Source organism: Lytechinus variegatus, chromosome 13 (assembly GCF_018143015.1).
Source record: "Lytechinus variegatus isolate NC3 chromosome 13, Lvar_3.0, whole genome shotgun sequence".
Taxonomy (NCBI): domain Eukaryota; kingdom Metazoa; phylum Echinodermata; class Echinoidea; order Temnopleuroida; family Toxopneustidae; genus Lytechinus; species Lytechinus variegatus.
Window position 1 is genome coordinate 29,402,342 of NC_054752.1, and position 19,819 is coordinate 29,422,160.

The window sequence follows — 19,819 nt, forward strand, 5'->3', positions numbered from 1 at the left end:
TTGATTTGGCTGCATACTTGCTCTTAATGAAAAAGAAACACACTTTAAACCAAACATTTAACATGACAAGTCAATCCCCTAAATACGGGATTATTTCGAACACCGAATGATTTTAAAGTATTGGTGTCAAGAATTTAGAATATGGATAAGGCGGCTCTCAATAACTTTAACACCAAATTCTAACACCATTTTCTAAGAGGGCAACACTAAACCGTTATCGTTCATCAAATGGTAAGTGACCGAGCTCTTCATGCCTATGGGGCATGATGGTTGCAATATAATTGCATGAAAAGCCAACGAAGAAGGTCATTTCCATTTATCATGTTTATGGTTTTTATCTATAGGCCATTAGGCCTACCTATAAATCCGTAATGTCTCCATTCCAGCATTATAGTCGTATCGTAAATTGTTCTTTCCAGCCGAACAGAGTGAAAAATCGTTAGGTAGCGAAACTAATGATGATCATTAATGCTTTCAACTTTGAAACAAAAACAAAAATACGATCAGTTATTGAGCATCAAACCTCGAAATACGGATACAAATGAAACTATTTAAGAGTTGTCCCCTTCAAATTATAAGTTTTTTTTCAGCGGAAATACAACTACATGTATATCAGCCCAATAATCGTCTTTTCATGTTATACTAAATCGGTCATGATTATTTTATAGTGGGGTACAATTTTTCGCCAAATCTTTTCTAATATATGATAATACAAATTTGGAGTGACTGAAGAGGATGAGGATGATGATGAAGATGATGACGACGATGATTCAACGATGACGATGCCTTGACTATGATGATGAGGAGGAGAACGAGGAGGACAATGATGAGGACGATGATCACGAATCTCGATGATGTGGAGGGTAAATTTGCGCGCCAACTATCATTATTTTTCTCAATTTTAAATTGTCATTTTGAAAAAATATGAACTATTAACTGCGCAATCGTCAATACATTATCAACTTTCGGAGTCAAACTATCGATTCCCTAACCCCACGTCCTAATTTTGACAATGACTGAATGAAAGTTATACAAAAAATATGTGGAAACCAAACACAATTTTTTTCTTTTTTTAGATCTGACAAAAACCCCCTCGGTAAATTCTAGGCGAGTCTTTTTTTTTCCTATTATTATTGCTATTATTATTTTTTTTTACAATTGACTGTAAATATATTTGAAATAAGATAGATTTCTTCATGTAGATTTTTTTACAAAGTCGTCAGCCATTAAAAGTCATGATCAGTTTCGCTACCGAACGATTTTCATCTATTAATATTTTATGACGTGCTCGGCCCCTCTCTGTCATTTTCTTCATTGTTCCCTGATAAAGGCGGTTGTTGCAATGGACTTGATCCAGACAGGAGACCCGGATGTCTCCGTGGATTTGGTGATCGATCGGGAAACTGAACAACCTCGTCACCATCAACATCGTCATCATCGTCGTCATCATCATCATCGTCCTCCTCCTCATCGTAATCATCATTATTCGCGTGCTCTTCCGCGAGAGCAGCTTGCTGGAGAAGAAACTCATCAATTTCTGCAACGAAAATAGAATAGAGGATTTTGTAATTGCAAGATTTTGTTTCTGCCAGATTTCCTAATTTTTAACGAAGTGCAACACATCTAGCATAAGCTGAAAACAATGAACGTAATACCAAGTAGAGGCAAACCCGCCGTAAGGTCTGGGACCTGTTGCACAGAGATCTCCGTTTAAACGCAATTCAGATAATCAAGCGGGTGTCTAAATTCGCGCTTCTGATTGGTTGAAAATCAATTTTCTTTTTATTGTTAGAGTTGCGTTTGATTGCATCTCTTTCTGCAACGGGCCCCTGTTCACTTTATGACCTTTACGTTACAAGATGGAAACATTCCCGAGAGCGCTAAATATCGCAATAGGATTAAATGGAACAATAAAATCTATTGCCTTTCCCACTTTCTACAAATGCGGTGATACATATCTCAACCCTTTGCATTTGCATGGCGTTATTCAGACAAAATAGCATTGTTTCGGTGAAGAGAGCGCAGTAGCGCAACCTTTGCTTACCTTGCGTGAGGGAAAATACATGCTCGAAATACTTCTATATTGATATTGCGTTCTCGTAATCGTTATCGTCCTGTAACGTCCATAATTTCAGACAATCTTGTGGTATTTTCTAACGTGCAATTGAATATTACATGGATTATCAATTACACATGGATCATCTTTATTGATACATTGATAACAAAGACGCGTTTTTTTTAGGTTTTCAATTTCGTCGTAGGTTTCGGGGAATGGGGAACATGCTAGGCGAATAGGCGCCGTAGTCTTCACCTGCTTCGTCGGCCACCTCTTGATTGCCGCCTTCGTCATCTTCCTCGTCGTCGAGCACGCGTTCGTCGTTGGTCACGTTGTTTTCCTCCATGGCCATGGCGGCCTGCTCGAGTGAGGCTTGGGTGGGCACGAAGGCAGGAGGTGGAAGGTCTCGATCGCGGGGCCAGGTGAACTCGCGGACGTTCGGGAGGTTGGAGACGACGCCGATGCTCAAGGCGCTCCGGTAGACGTTCATGTCGCATGCGTCATACCTGTATAAATAGGATGTCGTTAAAAGATAAGTTAACCCTGAGTCAAAGGACCTACACAAAGGTAATTTCAGGGGGGATAAATGTTAATTCATTATTATCAATCGATTAAAAGGGATAGTATACAAATAATGCACGTAAGCGCGTGCATGCAGGGCCAAATAATGAACGATGTGCGAGAAGAGCCAATGGATATACCGCACCGAGGTCCGCAGGACCGAGTGCGGTATGTCCATTTGGCGAGTCGAGTATTATGTGATCCGATTTGGACCAATCAGATTACAGAACATTCTTGGGAGTTGTATAATATAGACTTACATGTCACAAACCTCGCTATTATAGTACTCTGCTTCCTCTTTTCCTTTTCTTCTCTTTCTTTGCCATGTGTTCAATACTCTCATTCAAAATTAATTTACCGACCAAAGTGTTCATTCATCAAAGTAAAAAAAATTAATTCCAAACTCAGACCGCTTTCTGATTTGTAAAGCACAACGAGCTTCTAACACGTTAATAACACACAACCTCGATCCGACCTACACTGTTAGAAAAAATAAAAGAAGTTCCTGCATCAGAGTTTTGAGAACACCTGTAATCTTACCGAATTGCGTAATCTTACAGGAAATTGGTATTTGATGTATGGAATCTTACAAATTTCCTTGAATAAAACACCCTTTTCCCCTTTTTAAACAGACCTGTTCTGTTAAATTGCAGAAAAATTCTTGTTTTATGAATTTACAGAATGATTATTACGCAATTCGGTAAGATTACAGGTGTTCTCGAGACTCTGCTGCAGGAACTTCTTTTATTTTTTCTAACAGTGTACCATTCATCGTTGTCGGGGTCGTAGCACTCGACATTGTAGATGGTCGTGATGCCGTTGAAGCCGCCAATGACGAAGATCATATCATCGAGGACAGCGACGCCGAAGTTGCTGCGGTGGATGTACATGCTTGGTGCCCCCATCCACTGCATCGAGCCTGGCTTCCATCTCTCCATGGAGTTAAGCCGGGTCAGACCGTTGAAGCCCCCGACAGCGTACACGCTATCTCTGTGGAAAGGAACAAGCATCAAGAGGTGATATTTTTAATCATAATCATCATAATCACCATCATCTTCTTCATCATCACCATCATCACCATCATCACCATCATCATCATCATCAACATCATCATCATCACCATCATCATCATTATCATCACCACCATCAACATGATATAAGCATAGATGTAATAAACTATGGCGCCATACATTTGCTGGGGTTCATCGTTATTTATGAAAGCCGATTTTTTTTTTAATTGCAAAATACTGTATAAAAATTGTAGGTTTTGAATTTTCAGATTATGATAAGAAACCCTAACAAGCCACGCATTTACAATTTAGATAGTGCAATCATGGGGTCATAGTGGTTTTCATTGTATTCAGGAACGTGACAGTATATTACATTGGAAATAGAATAGAAATTTTCATTTTTCTTATTTTTTTTAATCACATATTACGCATCGCAAGGATGCAGGGTCAGAATCGATTCAAGACGTATGTAAAATTGGACAATGCCCCTCGGGATGAAATTTACCGAAATGCCACTGCACCGACCCCACTCCTTCTGCTGTTCATACGGGGTATATCCCGCCACTCATCTAGCTCCGGGTCGAACATTTCGGCCGAGTTCAAACACTCGTTGCCGTTGAAACCGCCGACGATGACGATCTTGTCGTCGAGACGGCACGCCGAGGCATCACTCCGATGGTGGTTCATCGAGTGCATCAATGTCCATTGGTTGCAAGAAGGATCGTACCTGGATTGGAGGTCGAAAAATAAGCTACTGAAGTGTATTGGATAACGGCTTAACAGGGTGACGAAAAATGACGCACTGCGTCCGTGTCGTGCCGAAAACGCGTCATGCACGTCAAACACGATTCGAGGATAAATATCGAGGCAACCGCAACTAAAACAAGAAAGAAAGACTCTATCTTGTTGCCAATCTTAAAATGTGCTAATTATTCTGTATTCTAGCCATATAATTATTTTGCGCTTTCTTACATTTCTGTGAATTATATTTTCATTGTGATTTTTAATTGAGTGTTTTAATTTTGCTCCAAATGCATTTTGCAAGAACAACTGTCGTAATTAAAAAAATATTCTTGAGGACGGTATCATTATTGTTATATCTAGCTACTCACCGGTGGCCTGAGGTGCTACAAATATAAGCACAACAGGGAATTATTTGGGCCTAAAACCGAATTACAATTGACAGGTTGGCAAAAATTGGGTTTAAAAGATACGATATTGGGGGTAACTTCAACTTTTTTTCATTCCAGTTATTCATTTCGCTTTTCATTCATGCCACCTAATCCGTGCGTAATTTCAAGCCAATTTTACAAACCTCCCTAGTCCTACCTACCTCTCGACAGTTTTAAGACGCGTATGTCCATCGAATCCACCCATCGCGTAGACGTACTGACCCACCGTTGACACGCTCACGTAACACCGTCGGGAATTCATTGGTGCGACTTCGCTCCAACTCTACGAGAACATAAAAATCGAACTTAAATCAACCGTATCACTGTAATTATGTTGAAATGTCAAACTATGAAAAGTACGATACTCCAAAATAATTTCGTCGTCTAGAGAGCAGAGACACTGTCCCTTTCTTTAAAAAAAAATCAAGAAAGCATTGAAAGATGGAAGGTGGCGCTTATGAGTAATTCCTTTACTTATTAGGGAAGACGATTGTCATGGTTCAATGACTTTGATTAGAGCTCGTTATTGTTTTGTAAGCTCATATTACCGAGATATACATAGGCATATGACTGTGTAGCGCTGTAAGATTTCATACATTTTTGCGAGGTTCTTTGTGATAATAAATAGTTTATTTATTCACTGACTGACTCAATTATTTTTTCATTCTTTCATCCATTCATTCACTCATTTATTCATTCATTCATTTCTCAAGTAGTTTTCATTAAAACGTTTACCGGTAGATTAAAACGTATAATCCTGTTTTAGTTCTATACTTTTCATGTAGAAAGTCATTAAATTCACCTTTGCCATATAGAATTCATGTTATCTTTCGCTGTGATTCGCTTTGTCATTGTAGGAAAAAATATTGATCATAGGCTAACCTTGGTGACTGGATCAAAGCACCTGACACTGTTGAAGTACTGGTTGCTGTCGAACCCGCCCACGGCATAAAGCTTCTGGTTGAGGACAGCTATGCCCATGTACGCCCGTGGTCGATTGTTGACAGTGTCCATCAGGACCCACCGATCGGCCCGTGTGTCGTAGCATTCGATGGCGCTGGTCGGACTGCCCCCGCTCCAGCCGCCGACGGCGAACAGGAGTTTGAAAGGAAGGCTGGGGATGGGGCAGGGAAAATGAGATGCTTAAAAAGTATCGGCATAACTACTAGTTATGAACCAATCTTCGTTTCTGATTCTGCACATTTTTTTCATGCAGTCTATATTGACTTGGATATAATACATGGAATTTGTTCCTTCACCTTCTCATAATGAAATGAAATTAAAATCAAATTAATCATAATGTCCAGCCAAATAAAACAAAAGAGATGTTAAGTTTAGAGGAACTTACAAGGATAGTGGCAATAAATTGTACACAGATATATGGCAGTGATTTGGGTGAAAACATGGCAAATCCGCAGCCATAATATCATGTCCAAAGTAAAACCCATAAACTTTACAATGTTATTTAAATCTTACAATATGAATGGCAAAGGGATTTAATCTTATGTGATATATTTCTCTTATCTCATCAACTTCAACTTTCAGGAAAGAGGACTGGCTTCTAATCAAGCCCAGATCCCGATTCCCTTTTGCCAATGAGCAGTTCCTATTCTTTTTAAGAAAATGGGGTTTCCCAATTATTATACCACTTTGTAGAAATGCGGTCAATTTTTTTTAAGGGAAAACCAAGCTTTGCTTCTTGGGAAATTCTGATGAAACCTACTTTCTGCCGCCCCTTATTTTTTGAAATCCTTGATCTACAACTGATTCTAATTGTCACCTACCGCGGACGAGAGAGCACTGCACTTGGTCCTTTGGGTGTTTCGTTGGGATCAAAGTTGTATGTATAGTGGATGGTCTGGATGATGACTGCTTTGCATTCTTCGACGTCACGAACTAACGGATGAGCTTTGATGCTGAAAGGAAATGCCGGAAATGGTTGTTCATGAATACATCGGCTATATGGATGAATGATTTTATTCACCAAGGTCGTCAGGCATCATCATCGTCGTCTTCGTAAAAGTCAACATCATCATCATCATTATCATCACATTACAATCATCATCATCATCATCATCATCACCATCATCATCGTCAACATCATCATGGTTACAATGATCATTATCATCATCATCATCATCATCATCATCATTATCATCATCATCATCGTCAACATCATCATGGTTACGATCATCATTATCATAACTATCACCATCATCATTGCCATCAGCATCGACACAGATTTGCAAAAGTAAATGCACCACTTTACCAACCCTTTCCCAATCATCACCATCACCGCCAAAACCACCACTACCACCACCATCATCATCATAATCATTATTCCTCTTATTTTCATCACCTCTATCACCGTCGTCATATTTCAAATGGAACAAACTAACGGACTATACTCACCTGTTCATGAAGTAGTCTGTGTTGATCATACCCAGACGAACTAGGAGTAACAACCGAGGTATGTATTGTTTCCTTTGTGTTTCCTTGTGCCGAACCCAACGAACCATTGCCTCAAAGACATACTCCTCCATCTTGACGTTCAGTTCATCCTAACAAAGTTATTTGAATAATCTCTTAGCGGCCATAATATACCATATAAATATTTACAGGTCAATCTCGTTAAATGGATCTATTTTATGATGTTTGTCCGATCAGAACTATATGAGCGGATTTCATTCCAATCCATCGTCATCTTTTTTTTTAATATGATAAATATCCACTATTTTGTGATTGAATTATATGATTATGAAGTCATGCAAAAACAAATTAGATTCGTAGTAATCGTTCCTCTTCAGTATGTTCAAGTGAATCCATGTTGTTAAATACTAAAGAGTGAGCAGGTCAAATCCAAAATCCTTATACTGGTATATCACTCAGTTCATGGCTCTGCTCCACACAACAACTTTGCTCTCGACCATCTCATTCACAACTACACACCATCTAGGCTTCTACGCTCCAGTGACTCTGGTCTTCTTACTTTGTTCTTACACTTCCAAAATGTAAAACAAAGTGGGGGGAGGGCATTCATCCATGTAGGGCCCCCACTATGGAATTTCCTCCCACGAGAGATCCGAGATAACAATAGTGTCGAAACATGTAAGATTAAGCTAAAAACTTACATCTTTAACTCATTTTATCAATGATTTATGTTACTTGTAATTTTGTTTGCCCTCCCTTCACTTGTGCACCTTAGGCATCTCTTATGATACGAGATGAATATGGCGCTTTAAAAATTGCATATCATTATTATCAGGCAAAAAATAAGTAAAACGAGGTTGTTTGACGGAGTTCTTCGAAATTTTTTGGATAAAATATGACAAACAACCTTTATTTTGTGATTAAAAACAATAAAACAATATGATAAATGAAGTCACGAGGCGGAATTAGATTTACAGTAATCGTTCCTCTTGAGACTTCAGTAAGACTTCAGTGAGGTCAATTGAATACATTTTATTAAAGCCAAGGGAAAAAAATGTTTTATTCGCATAGGCCTATGTGTGCCTAACCTCTCTCCTCTCATTCGTCCTACCTCTTTCACAATACACTCTAGATCTTCGATGGAGAGCTCGAGAAACTCCTCAGCTTTGCCTCCAAGAGCGACTTCTTCGAAGTGGTTGAGGATGTAACGAAAAGCGGACTGCTCCAGAAGAAAGCAGAAATAAGAGCGAGCGAACCGCCACATCCCGACGCAGTTGCTCGCGCCAAAGTGATCCTCCAAGTATGCGCAACATTCCTTGACGAGGCCTAACATCGTGGACACAAAGAACAGGATAATAAAATGACAATTTTTTTAGAAAGAATAAATTAATTTACAAAAGTAGATTTAGACCTATCGTATATTAAAGATAGTAGGATGGAGGGGGGGGGGGGGGTCGGGTGTCCGGACGCTTTATATTTTTGAAGCCTTCTTTTTTGTCTTTGGATTACACTAAAGATATGAATTGAATAGCTGTAATCCTCTTCTATTTTGTTCTCTATAGGCCTATGCCTAATATTTCCTGACATTTTGTAATAAAAATTGATGGAACTTCGCTTGTAATATTTTTAGCCATAATTTCATCTCTAGTAAATCTTACTTATGGATCTCTAACTTGTCTTCAGATTCCTCCACTTTTTTTTTTACCTTCGACATTGAACTGGTCTGCTGCCGGTAGCAGCTCCACCACATTGTCCGAGTTGACTGGAGTATGTTTGGTGTAGATGTAATCCAGGATTTGCTCCATCAGATTGGGCTCCACGCCCGGGATCTTAATCACCTTTTCTTCCATCTCGTGCATCCCGATCGTGAAAAGGGCGCGAAAGTATCGGCTGCATGCCGCCAAAACATTGCGATGCGCGGGAAACTTCTGATCGCCCACCTCCAAAGTCACATCGCAAAGTTGATTGTTTTTCCGGAGTTCATCAAAGACGGTGAATGGGGTAACTTCTGCTTCCTCTGTCTCCTTTTCACTCACTTCCATGGGTAAATTATTCAATTCACGAAAAAAATCTAAATAGTATTTGGAGGATCAAATTATCACTATACCGAAGTGATTATCTTCTTGAATTGAATTTATTTTGCATGCCTAGCATTTTTTTTCTAGCATGCATTGTTTACAAAAAAGCGCGCCTTTTTTGGTTGCTAATCAGTTGCTAAGGATAATGGTCCACGCGAAGATGCAAGGCGATTGGCTAAATATCAGTGACGTAGGAGAGTTTTGGCGCGCATAATTTGATGCAACTTGGGACGATGCGAAGCCATGAAGTGCTATTTTTAGGACCTTTGCTATTTAAGGAAAACGGGATGGATTTTTTTTCGCGCGCACTCGGTTAGCCTAGCAACGCGCAAGTGCTATTTTGGGGAACCATTTTCGAAAGGAAAAATTTGGGAAAAATTATGGAAGCTAAAATTGTATTCATGGTCAATGACCTCTGCAGAAAACTCTCCACATGACCTGCTGCGCACCCGCGTCTAGAAAAAGCGTCAAAAAGGGTCCCGTTTCAGGCACTCAAGCGGCGTCGACGTCAGTCTTTGACAAAGTGTTGCATTTCAGCACCATTCGCTAGTAAATCGCAGTGGCGTAGATACGGGGGGGGGGGGGCCTGGGGGGCACGTGCCCCCCCCCCCTGAGATTTGGTGTGCCCCCCAGGTGCCCCCCCAGAAAAAAATTGGCAGAGCAAAAAAAAGGGAGAAAGAAGAAAAGAAAAAGGAAAAGAAGAAGAAAGACAGAAGAAAAAAAGAAGAGAAAAATAAGAGGAGGAAGACGAGTGAATGAAATAATGTGAGGGGAAGACTTGCAAAAAAAAATCTTTCATGTTACTATATACAATTTTCGTTTCGCTTCGCTCCAGAATTGCCTGTTCGATGAGATTCATATCTTGCTCAATAGGCTGATATGGAGCAAGTTTTTAAGTCAATATCCAAAACATATTTTTGCTCTGTAAAATGTCCGTTTTATGATCTACATATCAGCATTTTAAGCTCACGCTGCGTTGTCACATTGTTTGATTTGCCAAGTTCATATTGTCTACGTGTATTCCATAATGTTCCATTAAACAAATGTATTCAGAATGCCCAGATTCTAGGTCTAAATCTAAAACATGCGCGATAGCCTGCATGTTGTTTATTCAAAATGTACTTAAAGGAGAATGAAACCTTTGAAACAAGATAGCTTGTGTGAAAACAAAAAAATCAAAGAAACAGATCAACGAAAGGTTGAGAAAAATAAGATTAATGAGAAAGTTATGAGCATTTGAATATTGCGATCACTAATGCTATACAGATTCTCAAATCGGCAATGCGACAAAAATATGTGATGTCACTTGTGAACAACTCTCCCTATTACTTTAGTATATATTTAACTTTTAAAGTGCCTCTTTTATCATATCTATCATTAGATCGTGTGTTCTTTCTATAGGGGGCATGTAAAACAGTTTTTTAAAGAATATATCATGGATATCACAATAAGAAAAAGCAAAAAGCGACATTTTGGGGGTATTTTGTAGTCCATCAAAGGGAAAGTTGTTCACTTGTGACATCACATATTCCTGTCACGTTGCCAATGGGAGGATCTCCATAGCATTAGTGATTGAAATATTGAAATGCTCATAACTTTCTCATTATTTGTCCGATTTTTCTCAAACTTTCTTTGTTCTCATTCTGTGACTTTTCTGTTTCGACACAAACCTACTTATTCCAAAGGTTTCATTCCCCTTTAAATTATCAAGTTTCACATCAGAATATCAATAATTGTCTGCTCACGCTTCACGATTGCATTATTAATGATATCCAATTAACTATATCCTATTAATGATTTACAAAATATGAATAGAGTGCCCTGCTCTTAGGCCTAAAATCTCAATTTTCTTCCTCTCGCGCTTCGCGCTCGCATCAATTACATACCTATCCGATTTATTAATACAAAAAGTGCTTAGAATGACCATTTTTTAAGTCGGAATTTAAAAAAAATTTGCTCCCGCTCCGCGCTCGCATTATTGAAATATATACCATCTTCGTGGGTAACTGTAAGCAGTCCTTAACAGGTCCCTTTTAGATAATGCTAGAACAGTTAATACAAATTTCTGCTCGTGCTTTACGTACGCAGTAACCATCTAGTTTCATACGAATCTTGTTCAGGATCACACATAACATTGCCCAGAATATTATTTTTTTGGGACAAAGTACATGAAAGTAAAAAAGAAAAAAAAAATCGCTCGCGCTTCGCGCTCGCACTTTTTTTTTATAAGGCTTATGAGATTACTTCATGTTTATGTTGTTTTATAAGAATAAAACTAAGAAGTGACTGATCGGGAAAAATATAGGTGAAGATAATTTCGGGCACCGTCCCCTATTGGCGAAAGTCGGATCCGCCCTCGTGACACATACACACACATCAGAAAAAATGGCCGGTGCCCCCCCCCAGGAAAAAAATCCTAGCTACGCCACTGGTAAATCGCCTGTTAGGGTAGCCTTTTCTCTCTCTCTCTTCACTCCATTTAGGGTTGCTAATAAATGAAGATTATGCCATTGGTGGAGCAAATATGAATAGATCTACGCCATTTAGGGTTGCAAATCTGAGAAAATTCAAGATTCGGGAGCAGACCTAAGCCCAAGCCATACACCATGAAGGGCGTGATTTCAACGGATACAAAATAATCCTCGCACGCATGGGTTACGTCATTTAGGGTTGCAAATTTAGTTAATGTAGTTACGCCGTTTAGGGTGCATTACTGAGGTTATCGGACACGGGTGGGTATAGCAGTCCATGTGGAGAGTGACCCCCTGGTGAGTAGCGTCCCCTTATATTCATCTTTTAACAGGGGGAGGGGATTTTTTTTATACCCAAGTGACACATGCAGAAGGCCAGTGCCAGTTTTTTTTTAGAGTGGTAGAATGGGGGAGCCGATGTTCGGATAAAACATCACTCAGATGTGTTTTCTCAACATGCATGCATCAAATACTTGTGAAAGAATAATGTCTCACATTACTTTCAAACAACTATCGCATATCGATATACAGCTGGGTATACTTTGACCGGACTTTGACAAGACATGGGGATTGACTAAACCGGTCATGTGACATAAATCATAAAAATAAAGAAGTTTAATTTTCTTCTTCTTTCTTCTTCTTCTTTCTGGTTGCTGTCCTTAAAATATTTTTCATTCTATTTTTAAACTTCTTATAGTCTGTTATGCAGCGTTATTGATGGGCATGTAGCTGTTTTCATTGTTTGCGTGTAGTTTGCTATGTCACCGACACCATACCATCAATCAGACCGAAAAAAAGAAAAATTCTAAAAATGAGGAGATTGAGATTTAAGATAAAACATTACCTGCGGATGTCCAGCGGGCCTGCAAATCGAATTCATGTATTGAGAACTCTTATTACAGCACTCGTGAAGTATGAACGTATAGAATTGGGATACAGGAGAGCTTTTGAGACCCAGAAATATGCGGAAAGGGTAAGGACGTCAGTCGTCAATAAATTCTTGCTTCGGTCCCAGTCGTAACAATTTACGTTTCAGTTTGTACAACTGGCATGGATCATTCGATTCGTAGACCACTTTCTAAATTCTAGCAGAGTGCTTTCTAGTTGAACTCGACTTTGAAATTAAACATAGATTTGTCAAAAAAAAGACAATAACAGCAATTAAACAATAACTTTGTTTCATATCATTCAACATACATGTATTCTAAACTAGTCAAAGAGTAATTTATTTAGAAATATAATAAATATAATTTATTACTAAATTAGGACTTGCCGGTTGCCCCCCGGCTCAGCCCTCCCCCACTCATTCAATGAACAAGGGGCCGATTGCATGAAAGGGTCTTTGCAACAACCGTCTTTCGTGTCGCCCATATTTTATGATGCACCATGTGAAACGCATTTTAAATAAATCATCTGCAAGCATATTTCATTCGTCCATTAAACAAAATATTTGTCTATAATTATAAAATGATGTGATGTATCATGAAATGGTATAAAATTTGATTTAAAAGCAAGCTAACGAATCTTATTTTTTATCATAAATTTCAGAAATACCCCGCTCATAGCGTATCATAAAAGATGGGCAACATGAAAGACTGGCCTTGGTAGCACTAGTCCTTGAAAAGATCCTTTCGTGCAATCGGCCCAAGGTTATGATATAACCTTGTTCTCAGTTACATATCTATGACTATGTGTGGCAAACTCAGGTCGACAATGTTTGGATTTATTTTCTCTTTTTCTTTTGGACAAATGCTATATATTTTACACTGTCAGTTCCCATCACAGCTTTTCATTATATAACTTGACTCTAAGTAAATATGATTCTATAAAATATTTTTTCTTTATTTAAGATAGAGCTTGAAAAATGAAAATTTTCTTGTCATATTAATTTCCACCAATAGAGGGCATATACACAAATATGCCCAAAATACAGGTTTTTGAGTGCTCTGGTCAATACAAAAATTATTCTAAGTTACTATTGAAAATTTAATTGCAACTGTATGGAAATTAATAATTTTTGTCACAAAGGTGATATTTTAATGATTTTTTTTAAGTGTGTGCTTAATACAGCATTGGCATACCATAGTTCTACCTGTAGATTCTCCACAGACAGGATGGTAGCAGTGAACAAGTGCCCTCCCCCTCCAAGAAAAAGTGAATCGCTTTTATTTTTAAGTTAGCCTTGGTGGCCTTGGCCTTGGCATTTTTTTTTGGTGATGTCAATTTTTTTATTGACTAACGTTAGACATCGACGGAAAGAGCTTAAGAGTTCCATATGCACCCCCACCAAAAATAACAAAAGATTGTTGCGACTTCGGTTCATTCACATCAGATTTTTCCATCATTTTTTTTACTGTTGCTTACCTCACTGGGGACTCAATCTCACTCGTTTTATCTGCAGTCAAGACCTCTTCCCGCTATGCTAGCGAGAAGCGCTGTTACCGGAAGGATTATCAGCCGATAGATTTACTAGTCTAGACTCAGCTCACATACCCTTTACTGAATAAATAAACCAATGTCTGTGAACACTTACACGCACTAGATCCTGCTCGAAATTTGACGGAATAAAGCCATATTTTGGTATGTATATCCACTCCCCCATCATATGTTCTGTATTAGGGCTAGATATATTATTTTGAACCTTCTCCATGTTTTTATATTCAATTTTAGTGGGGGTGCATATGGAACTCTTGCCACATCGACTTGTGTCTGTTTTTCATGATTGATATGTCTTTCTACTTCTGATTTTAATGGTTAACTTATGAGATATTCTTGTTTGCCAGTTGAGTTTCTTTGAACCTTATTTTCCTTTTGTCTTGATGGAGAAATGCTAAATGGGATGTCACTACTATTCTTTAAAAATGGAAGGATTTTAATAGATTAACATAGGTTTTTGATTCATGTCATTTCTTTTCTCAGCTAATCCATGTTGCAAAGAGAGGTGATACAGATCCTGAGGCAATGAAGATAGCAGATTTCTGGTTAAAGGTCAGTTTTTACATGTATACATCTTTTGAATACTGGGTCATTCCATGCCAATTCACCCAATGAATGTGCAATTTTGCACCCGACCGTCTCAGAATTCGTTGTAATTTGGTATACATAAAATTCACCATGGCCCAAGCACAAAACAAAAAAAATAGTCCAATCGGTCCGTCGGTTCTCGCGCTACGGCCCGCCCTTTTCTCCTTGTTTTGACAAAAATGGGCGTGACCTTCAACTTTCAATGGCCACTGCGTCGTTACATTTTGACCAATTTTCATGAAACTGGTACCATTTGATAGGAAATTCAGAGAGAAATCCAAAACATGCATCGAATAATGTATTGGAGCAATTTATAAGGTCATGACCTTAACTTTGACCTTGAGTTTGACCCCCGGACAAATAATTTTTTAACTTGATTTTCATGTATGTTAATTATTGGTATGATATTGACAAAATATGTTAAAATCAATGATGATATTTTATTTCTTCACATTTAAAAACTCTTCCAAAGATACCATGAAATTTCACTCTAGTCCCACACACTGATATTCATGTTAGTAAATTGTTTACCAGTTACATGATTTCTACCAATCTTCAGTTACAGCATGCAAACACATTAAGCTTAAGAAATTAAGCTTAATCAGTTTACAAGTAAAAGATTAAACCTTTATGCTCATGAAAAGGTATCTGTTTAGGCATTTTATGATTCAGCAATATATATCATATACATATACATGTACATATATTTTGATGATAAAAGTGAAGACTTTACTACCATGAATATATATGATATCTATTGCCGAACATCAAAATATATATTGATGAACATCAAAATGCCTAAACAGATACCTATTCAGATTTGTTCATCAACTGGCTCCCCTTCTGAACAGAGAATCTCTCCTTTTTTCTTGCTAGGAAATTTTCAAGAAATCAAACTGTCTAACTTTCTCATTTGTAAAATACTGGATCCACCCTAATCTATTGTACAGTCTGGCTAAACGATGGGGAAAAACATTGGAATGTATTTCAGCAAATTCTATTGCCTTTTATTTACTTCACATTTTGTTGTCAGAAACAAAGACAGAAAGTGATATTTTTCTTTGTATTATTACAGAAGGCTATAGATAACACAACTGAAAAATCTGAATGTATATGTCTCTATTTGTAACATACACTTATTAGATCTTGGGTTCTGATAATGCTCATAATGTTAAAATGGAAAAGTTTAAGAAAAACTTTATCTTCAAACTTAAGGTGCCATCTCTTTCCACTTTATGTCAAAACAGGATAAGAAGCAAATCCACAAGCTTTTCAAAGTACTAGGGCCCCGCTTTGAGGATACATCCACAAATTTCACCCGCCTCCTTCGCATACCGGGCTTTCATGAAGACAAGGGCCGCAAGATGGCTTTCTTGGAGTATGCAGGAAATCCATATCCACCTCTCACTAACGAGCCCAAGAAAAACCCAGACTGGCTGCTGAATGTTCTCGTTGATGGAGCCATCAATGAGCTCAAAGACTCAAAAGCCCTGGAAGAGATTAAAGTCGTTGCTGCATCAGACAAACAGTATCAGGACAACCTTGAGGGTATTCAGTATGTCGTTGACATGATGGCAATGGCAGAATTGAAAGATGGAAGTTCTTTGAAAGCAGGGAAGAATGAAGGCACTCCTGTATGACCTCATAATCTGTACAAGGAGAATATCACTAAACTTGAATGAATGTCCCTAGTCTAGCGGTCAAAGGTCAAATGGGGTGAAAGGTGAAAGATTTTGGATAGAACATTCTTGTTGAAAGTGGATGATCATTCTTCTCGATGAGATAAGATAGAGTGGTATACAGAGACCTAGAGTCTGTTACAGAAAGGATTCTGTTTGTATGCAATAAGTGTAAGTCCTTAATACGCATGTTTCATTGGTCAAAATATCAAGTTGCGTTTGATTTTGTAAATTGTATTTGATAGCAGCCCTTTCTACAAAGGGCCCAGGGCCCCTTCTTACAAAGTTATGATTGATGCGATAAATTTCAATCATTGAAAGCCAGTAACAACATCACCTAAAATTGATAAATGAATCTTTTTTGTTGTTGTAAGTTTTGATTTGATTTTGTTTTATTCAGTTTCTTAACAACATCGGCAAATCAACCCCTTAACATTAAAATAGACTGAACAAATAGTTCAAAGTATATATTCATCTACAATTGCATATTAAAAACATTCAGTATTTTTAATAAAAATGATGAAATTGATGAGACCGCCATTGGAAGTAGTAAGATTTGAAAGGATTATGGGCGCCATAGCCTTGCTTTTCTAAATTTTATGAAGACTAAGACATGAATCAGTGCTTGACCAATTTGTTTGCTGCTCTTGTTTGCAAGCAGACAGTGCATCTGTGATGAAGGATTATGATATTGATTGCATCGCATGTTTGGGTTTTATGGGAATAAGTGCAAGTAAAGACTTGGGTCTTGGTCAATGATGAGAAGTAATTCAATAACAAATTTATTGAAATCATTGGTTTTGTTAATAGCTGAGGTGCACTATGACTTGGCCAACTTTCAGTCAGTTTTGTCTGACAAATACAGTGATATTGTTTTGATTACCGGTAACTGAGTAACATTCTCGTTATGATAAGTGGTCAATGTATGTCCACTTGTTGATAATTCCAATCTTTAGGAACAACCCAGTTGAGCATGCAATCTAACATTGTTTTAAATGGTTTTATCATTTATATTGTATTAGCACAAAGCCTTTCTTATGTTTTAGTGAAACTTTTTGCCTGTACAATGTACATGTAACATACATATTGTCCCGAATTCACAAAGGTGGTTTTTAAAATCATTGGTTAAACCCATGGTTTATGCAGATTTCCTGTATAAATTATGCTCAGTTTACCGTGTATGTTAAGAAATTCCAATGCTGATGCGCACTTTTGTCACAGTGTGCCAAATCGATGCCTGTTAGCATGGTTATCCATGCTATTTTATTCATGAGTCCACTCTTCAAACAGTGGACTCATGAATAAAATAGCGTATCTAACCATGTTAACAGGTGTCAATTTGGTGCACTGTGACAAAAGCGTGCATCAGCATTGGACAGTTTTTAATATATGTGGTAAAATGAGCATAATTTATTCAGGAAATCTGCATAAACCATGGACTCAGCTGTGGGTTTTCAAAACCACCTTTGTGAATTCGGGCCTTTGTGTCCCAAAGAAATTGGTGTTTAAAATTGTTGATATTTTGTAACTTTCATAAAGTTTAAAGTTGGTGAAAGTCTTTTGCTTTCAGTAAAATTACATAACTTTTACAGGAAAATAACGAGAAGAATGTAACATTATATGTATAATGGTTACCATACATAATTACCGACGCATAGCCAGCCATGCATCCAGTAAAGTTGCCTTACTTTCGGTAATTACTTATTCATGGCTAACCATTCGTTGGTAATTACTTATGCATGGTTGTAAAAAATCCCTAATTATTAGCCCCAAATTCCACCATTCTATAAAGCAAATAATACACAGGTTTGTTCATGTATCGGTAGGACTAGTGAACATATGGTAACTATGGAAACTAGTCTAAATCCCATGGGGCACATTAACATCATTTCTTTATTATTACTGTTCAAGTATCTTGTCTATGTGAAATTTCTCTGTAGTCGACATGGACGTTACCTGTATTAACTTTCCTTTTTATGAATGTGTATGAACATCTTATTTTGTATTGAATGAATTTGATTTGATGCTCAATGCTCGGATCTCAAGATGAAAATATATAGATGTTTTATAATCCAATGATTATTGTTTCTTTTTTTTAATTGGTTTAATTGTTTTATAATCCAATGATTATTATTTCTTTTTTTAATTGTTTTAAAGAATTTTTTACTGAGTTGGTACAAATTTTCCGTATTTCCTTATTCATGTGGAGCATACATGTATATATTGTTTTATTGTCTCCCCTCTATTTGTCTATTTTTTTTTTTTTTATAGAGAAATTGATCCAGTGGTGTAAGAGAACATTCCCCGGTTATCACTCTCCTGGCATGCAGAAAGCAAAAGTGAGAAGGGGAGGAATGGACAAAGGCAGAGAGTATGAGAGAGACAGAGAAGGGGGGGTGGAGAGGGAGTGAGAGAAAGTGATAGCTTGGAGGCTAGACAGTCAAACTCTCATAAGGTGGTGTTTAGCCGCGGGGGGGGGGGGGGGGGGGGGGGGGGGGGGGGGGGGTGGGCAGAGAGAGAGAGTGATAGAGTTGAATTGGAATCTAGACAATCAAATTCTCATAAGGTGGGTATGTGTCCCGGTGGGGTCACTCAATATGACTTGGGGACCGCATGACCGTTACCAAAATCGCGGGAAAAGGGGTCAATTTCACGGAACGTCCGCGGACAGAACTCTCCTCGAAGAAGTGAAAATAGGGGTGCTCACCGTCCTCGATCTGATGGAAATAGGGGTCAGGAAAAAGGGGAGAACGATTACGGGAAGTAAAATCCGTCGCCGAGTCACCAGCCGCAGAGGGCGCGCGCATGCATCATGCTCTGTATCTTTATATGGACAACTCTACATTTATTTTTACAAAGAATTCTACTTTTCTTATGTTTCAAGAAAAATAAAGTTCTTTTGGATTATTGTATCAGTATGACTTGGCTCTTGGTCATCTTTAAGGACTGAGCACTCTGACGCCTGTGTTGCAATTTCCTCTAATGAGGAAAGGGTGTTAAATGCCCTGTCCTTGAAATACGGTAAATAGGGGTAAATTTGCGAAATGGGCAAAAGTGTCCTTACAATCTTATAATTAGAGGTGTTTCAAGGTACCATTTTACCGCAATTTGGTCCTTGTTTTGCCTGAAAATAGGGGGGTAAATTTCACAAAATGTCCTTGAAATTGACTGCAATAGGGGGTCACTTGCATTTGTGGTAACGGTCATACGTGTCCCCCTCTGCGGCTGAGTGACCCCACCGGGGGTGTTTAGCCCGGGGGGGGGGGGCAGAGAGAGAGTTGAATTGGAATCTAGACAATCAAACTCTCATAAGGTGGTGTTTAGCCGGGGGGGGGGGG

At 38.3% G+C, this 19,819-nt stretch overlaps 2 protein-coding genes across 2 annotated transcripts; one reads left to right on the forward strand and one right to left on the reverse strand.

Moving 5' to 3' along the window:
- Window positions 1-1,225: 1,225 nt before the first annotated feature.
- LOC121426000 (kelch-like protein 10) lies at window positions 1,226-9,271 on the reverse strand. The gene is made up of 10 exons (XM_041622128.1): window positions 8,935-9,271; window positions 8,341-8,555; window positions 7,212-7,360; window positions 6,584-6,715; window positions 5,682-5,913; window positions 4,961-5,082; window positions 4,133-4,354; window positions 3,383-3,607; window positions 2,312-2,562; window positions 1,226-1,537 (listed from the first exon to the last, which is right to left on the reverse strand). The coding sequence occupies exons 1-10, from the start codon at window positions 9,269-9,271 to the stop codon at window positions 1,278-1,280; spliced, it is 2,145 nt and encodes a 714-aa protein (XP_041478062.1). The 3' UTR covers window positions 1,226-1,277.
- Window positions 9,272-12,535: 3,264 nt separating this feature from the next.
- LOC121426197 (39S ribosomal protein L17, mitochondrial-like) lies at window positions 12,536-16,823 on the forward strand. The gene is made up of 3 exons (XM_041622403.1): window positions 12,536-12,751; window positions 14,698-14,766; window positions 16,050-16,823. Exons 1-3 carry the CDS (start codon window positions 12,590-12,592, stop codon window positions 16,440-16,442), a joined length of 624 nt encoding a protein of 207 aa, XP_041478337.1. The 5' UTR covers window positions 12,536-12,589; the 3' UTR covers window positions 16,443-16,823.
- Window positions 16,824-19,819: the final 2,996 nt, after the last annotated feature.

Excerpts from the sequence above, each read along its gene's own strand:
- LOC121426000 (XM_041622128.1), bottom strand. The coding sequence starts at position 9,271 with ATGGAAGTGAGTGAAAAGGAGACAGAGGAAGCAGAAGTTACCCCATTC. Across the intron at positions 5,914-6,583 it reads GCAGTGCTCTCTCGTCCGCG|CCTTCCTTTCAAACTCCTGT; the intron begins GTAGGTGACAAT and ends CCCCATCCCCAG. Across the intron at positions 1,538-2,311 it reads AGAGGTGGCCGACGAAGCAG|AAATTGATGAGTTTCTTCTC; the intron begins GTGAAGACTACG and ends TTTTCGTTGCAG.
- LOC121426197 (XM_041622403.1), top strand. The coding sequence starts at position 12,590 with ATGAGGAGATTGAGATTTAAGATAAAACATTACCTGCGGATGTCCAGC. Across the intron at positions 12,752-14,697 it reads CCCAGAAATATGCGGAAAGG|CTAATCCATGTTGCAAAGAG; the intron begins GTAAGGACGTCA and ends TTCTTTTCTCAG. Across the intron at positions 14,767-16,049 it reads TAGCAGATTTCTGGTTAAAG|GATAAGAAGCAAATCCACAA; the intron begins GTCAGTTTTTAC and ends ATGTCAAAACAG.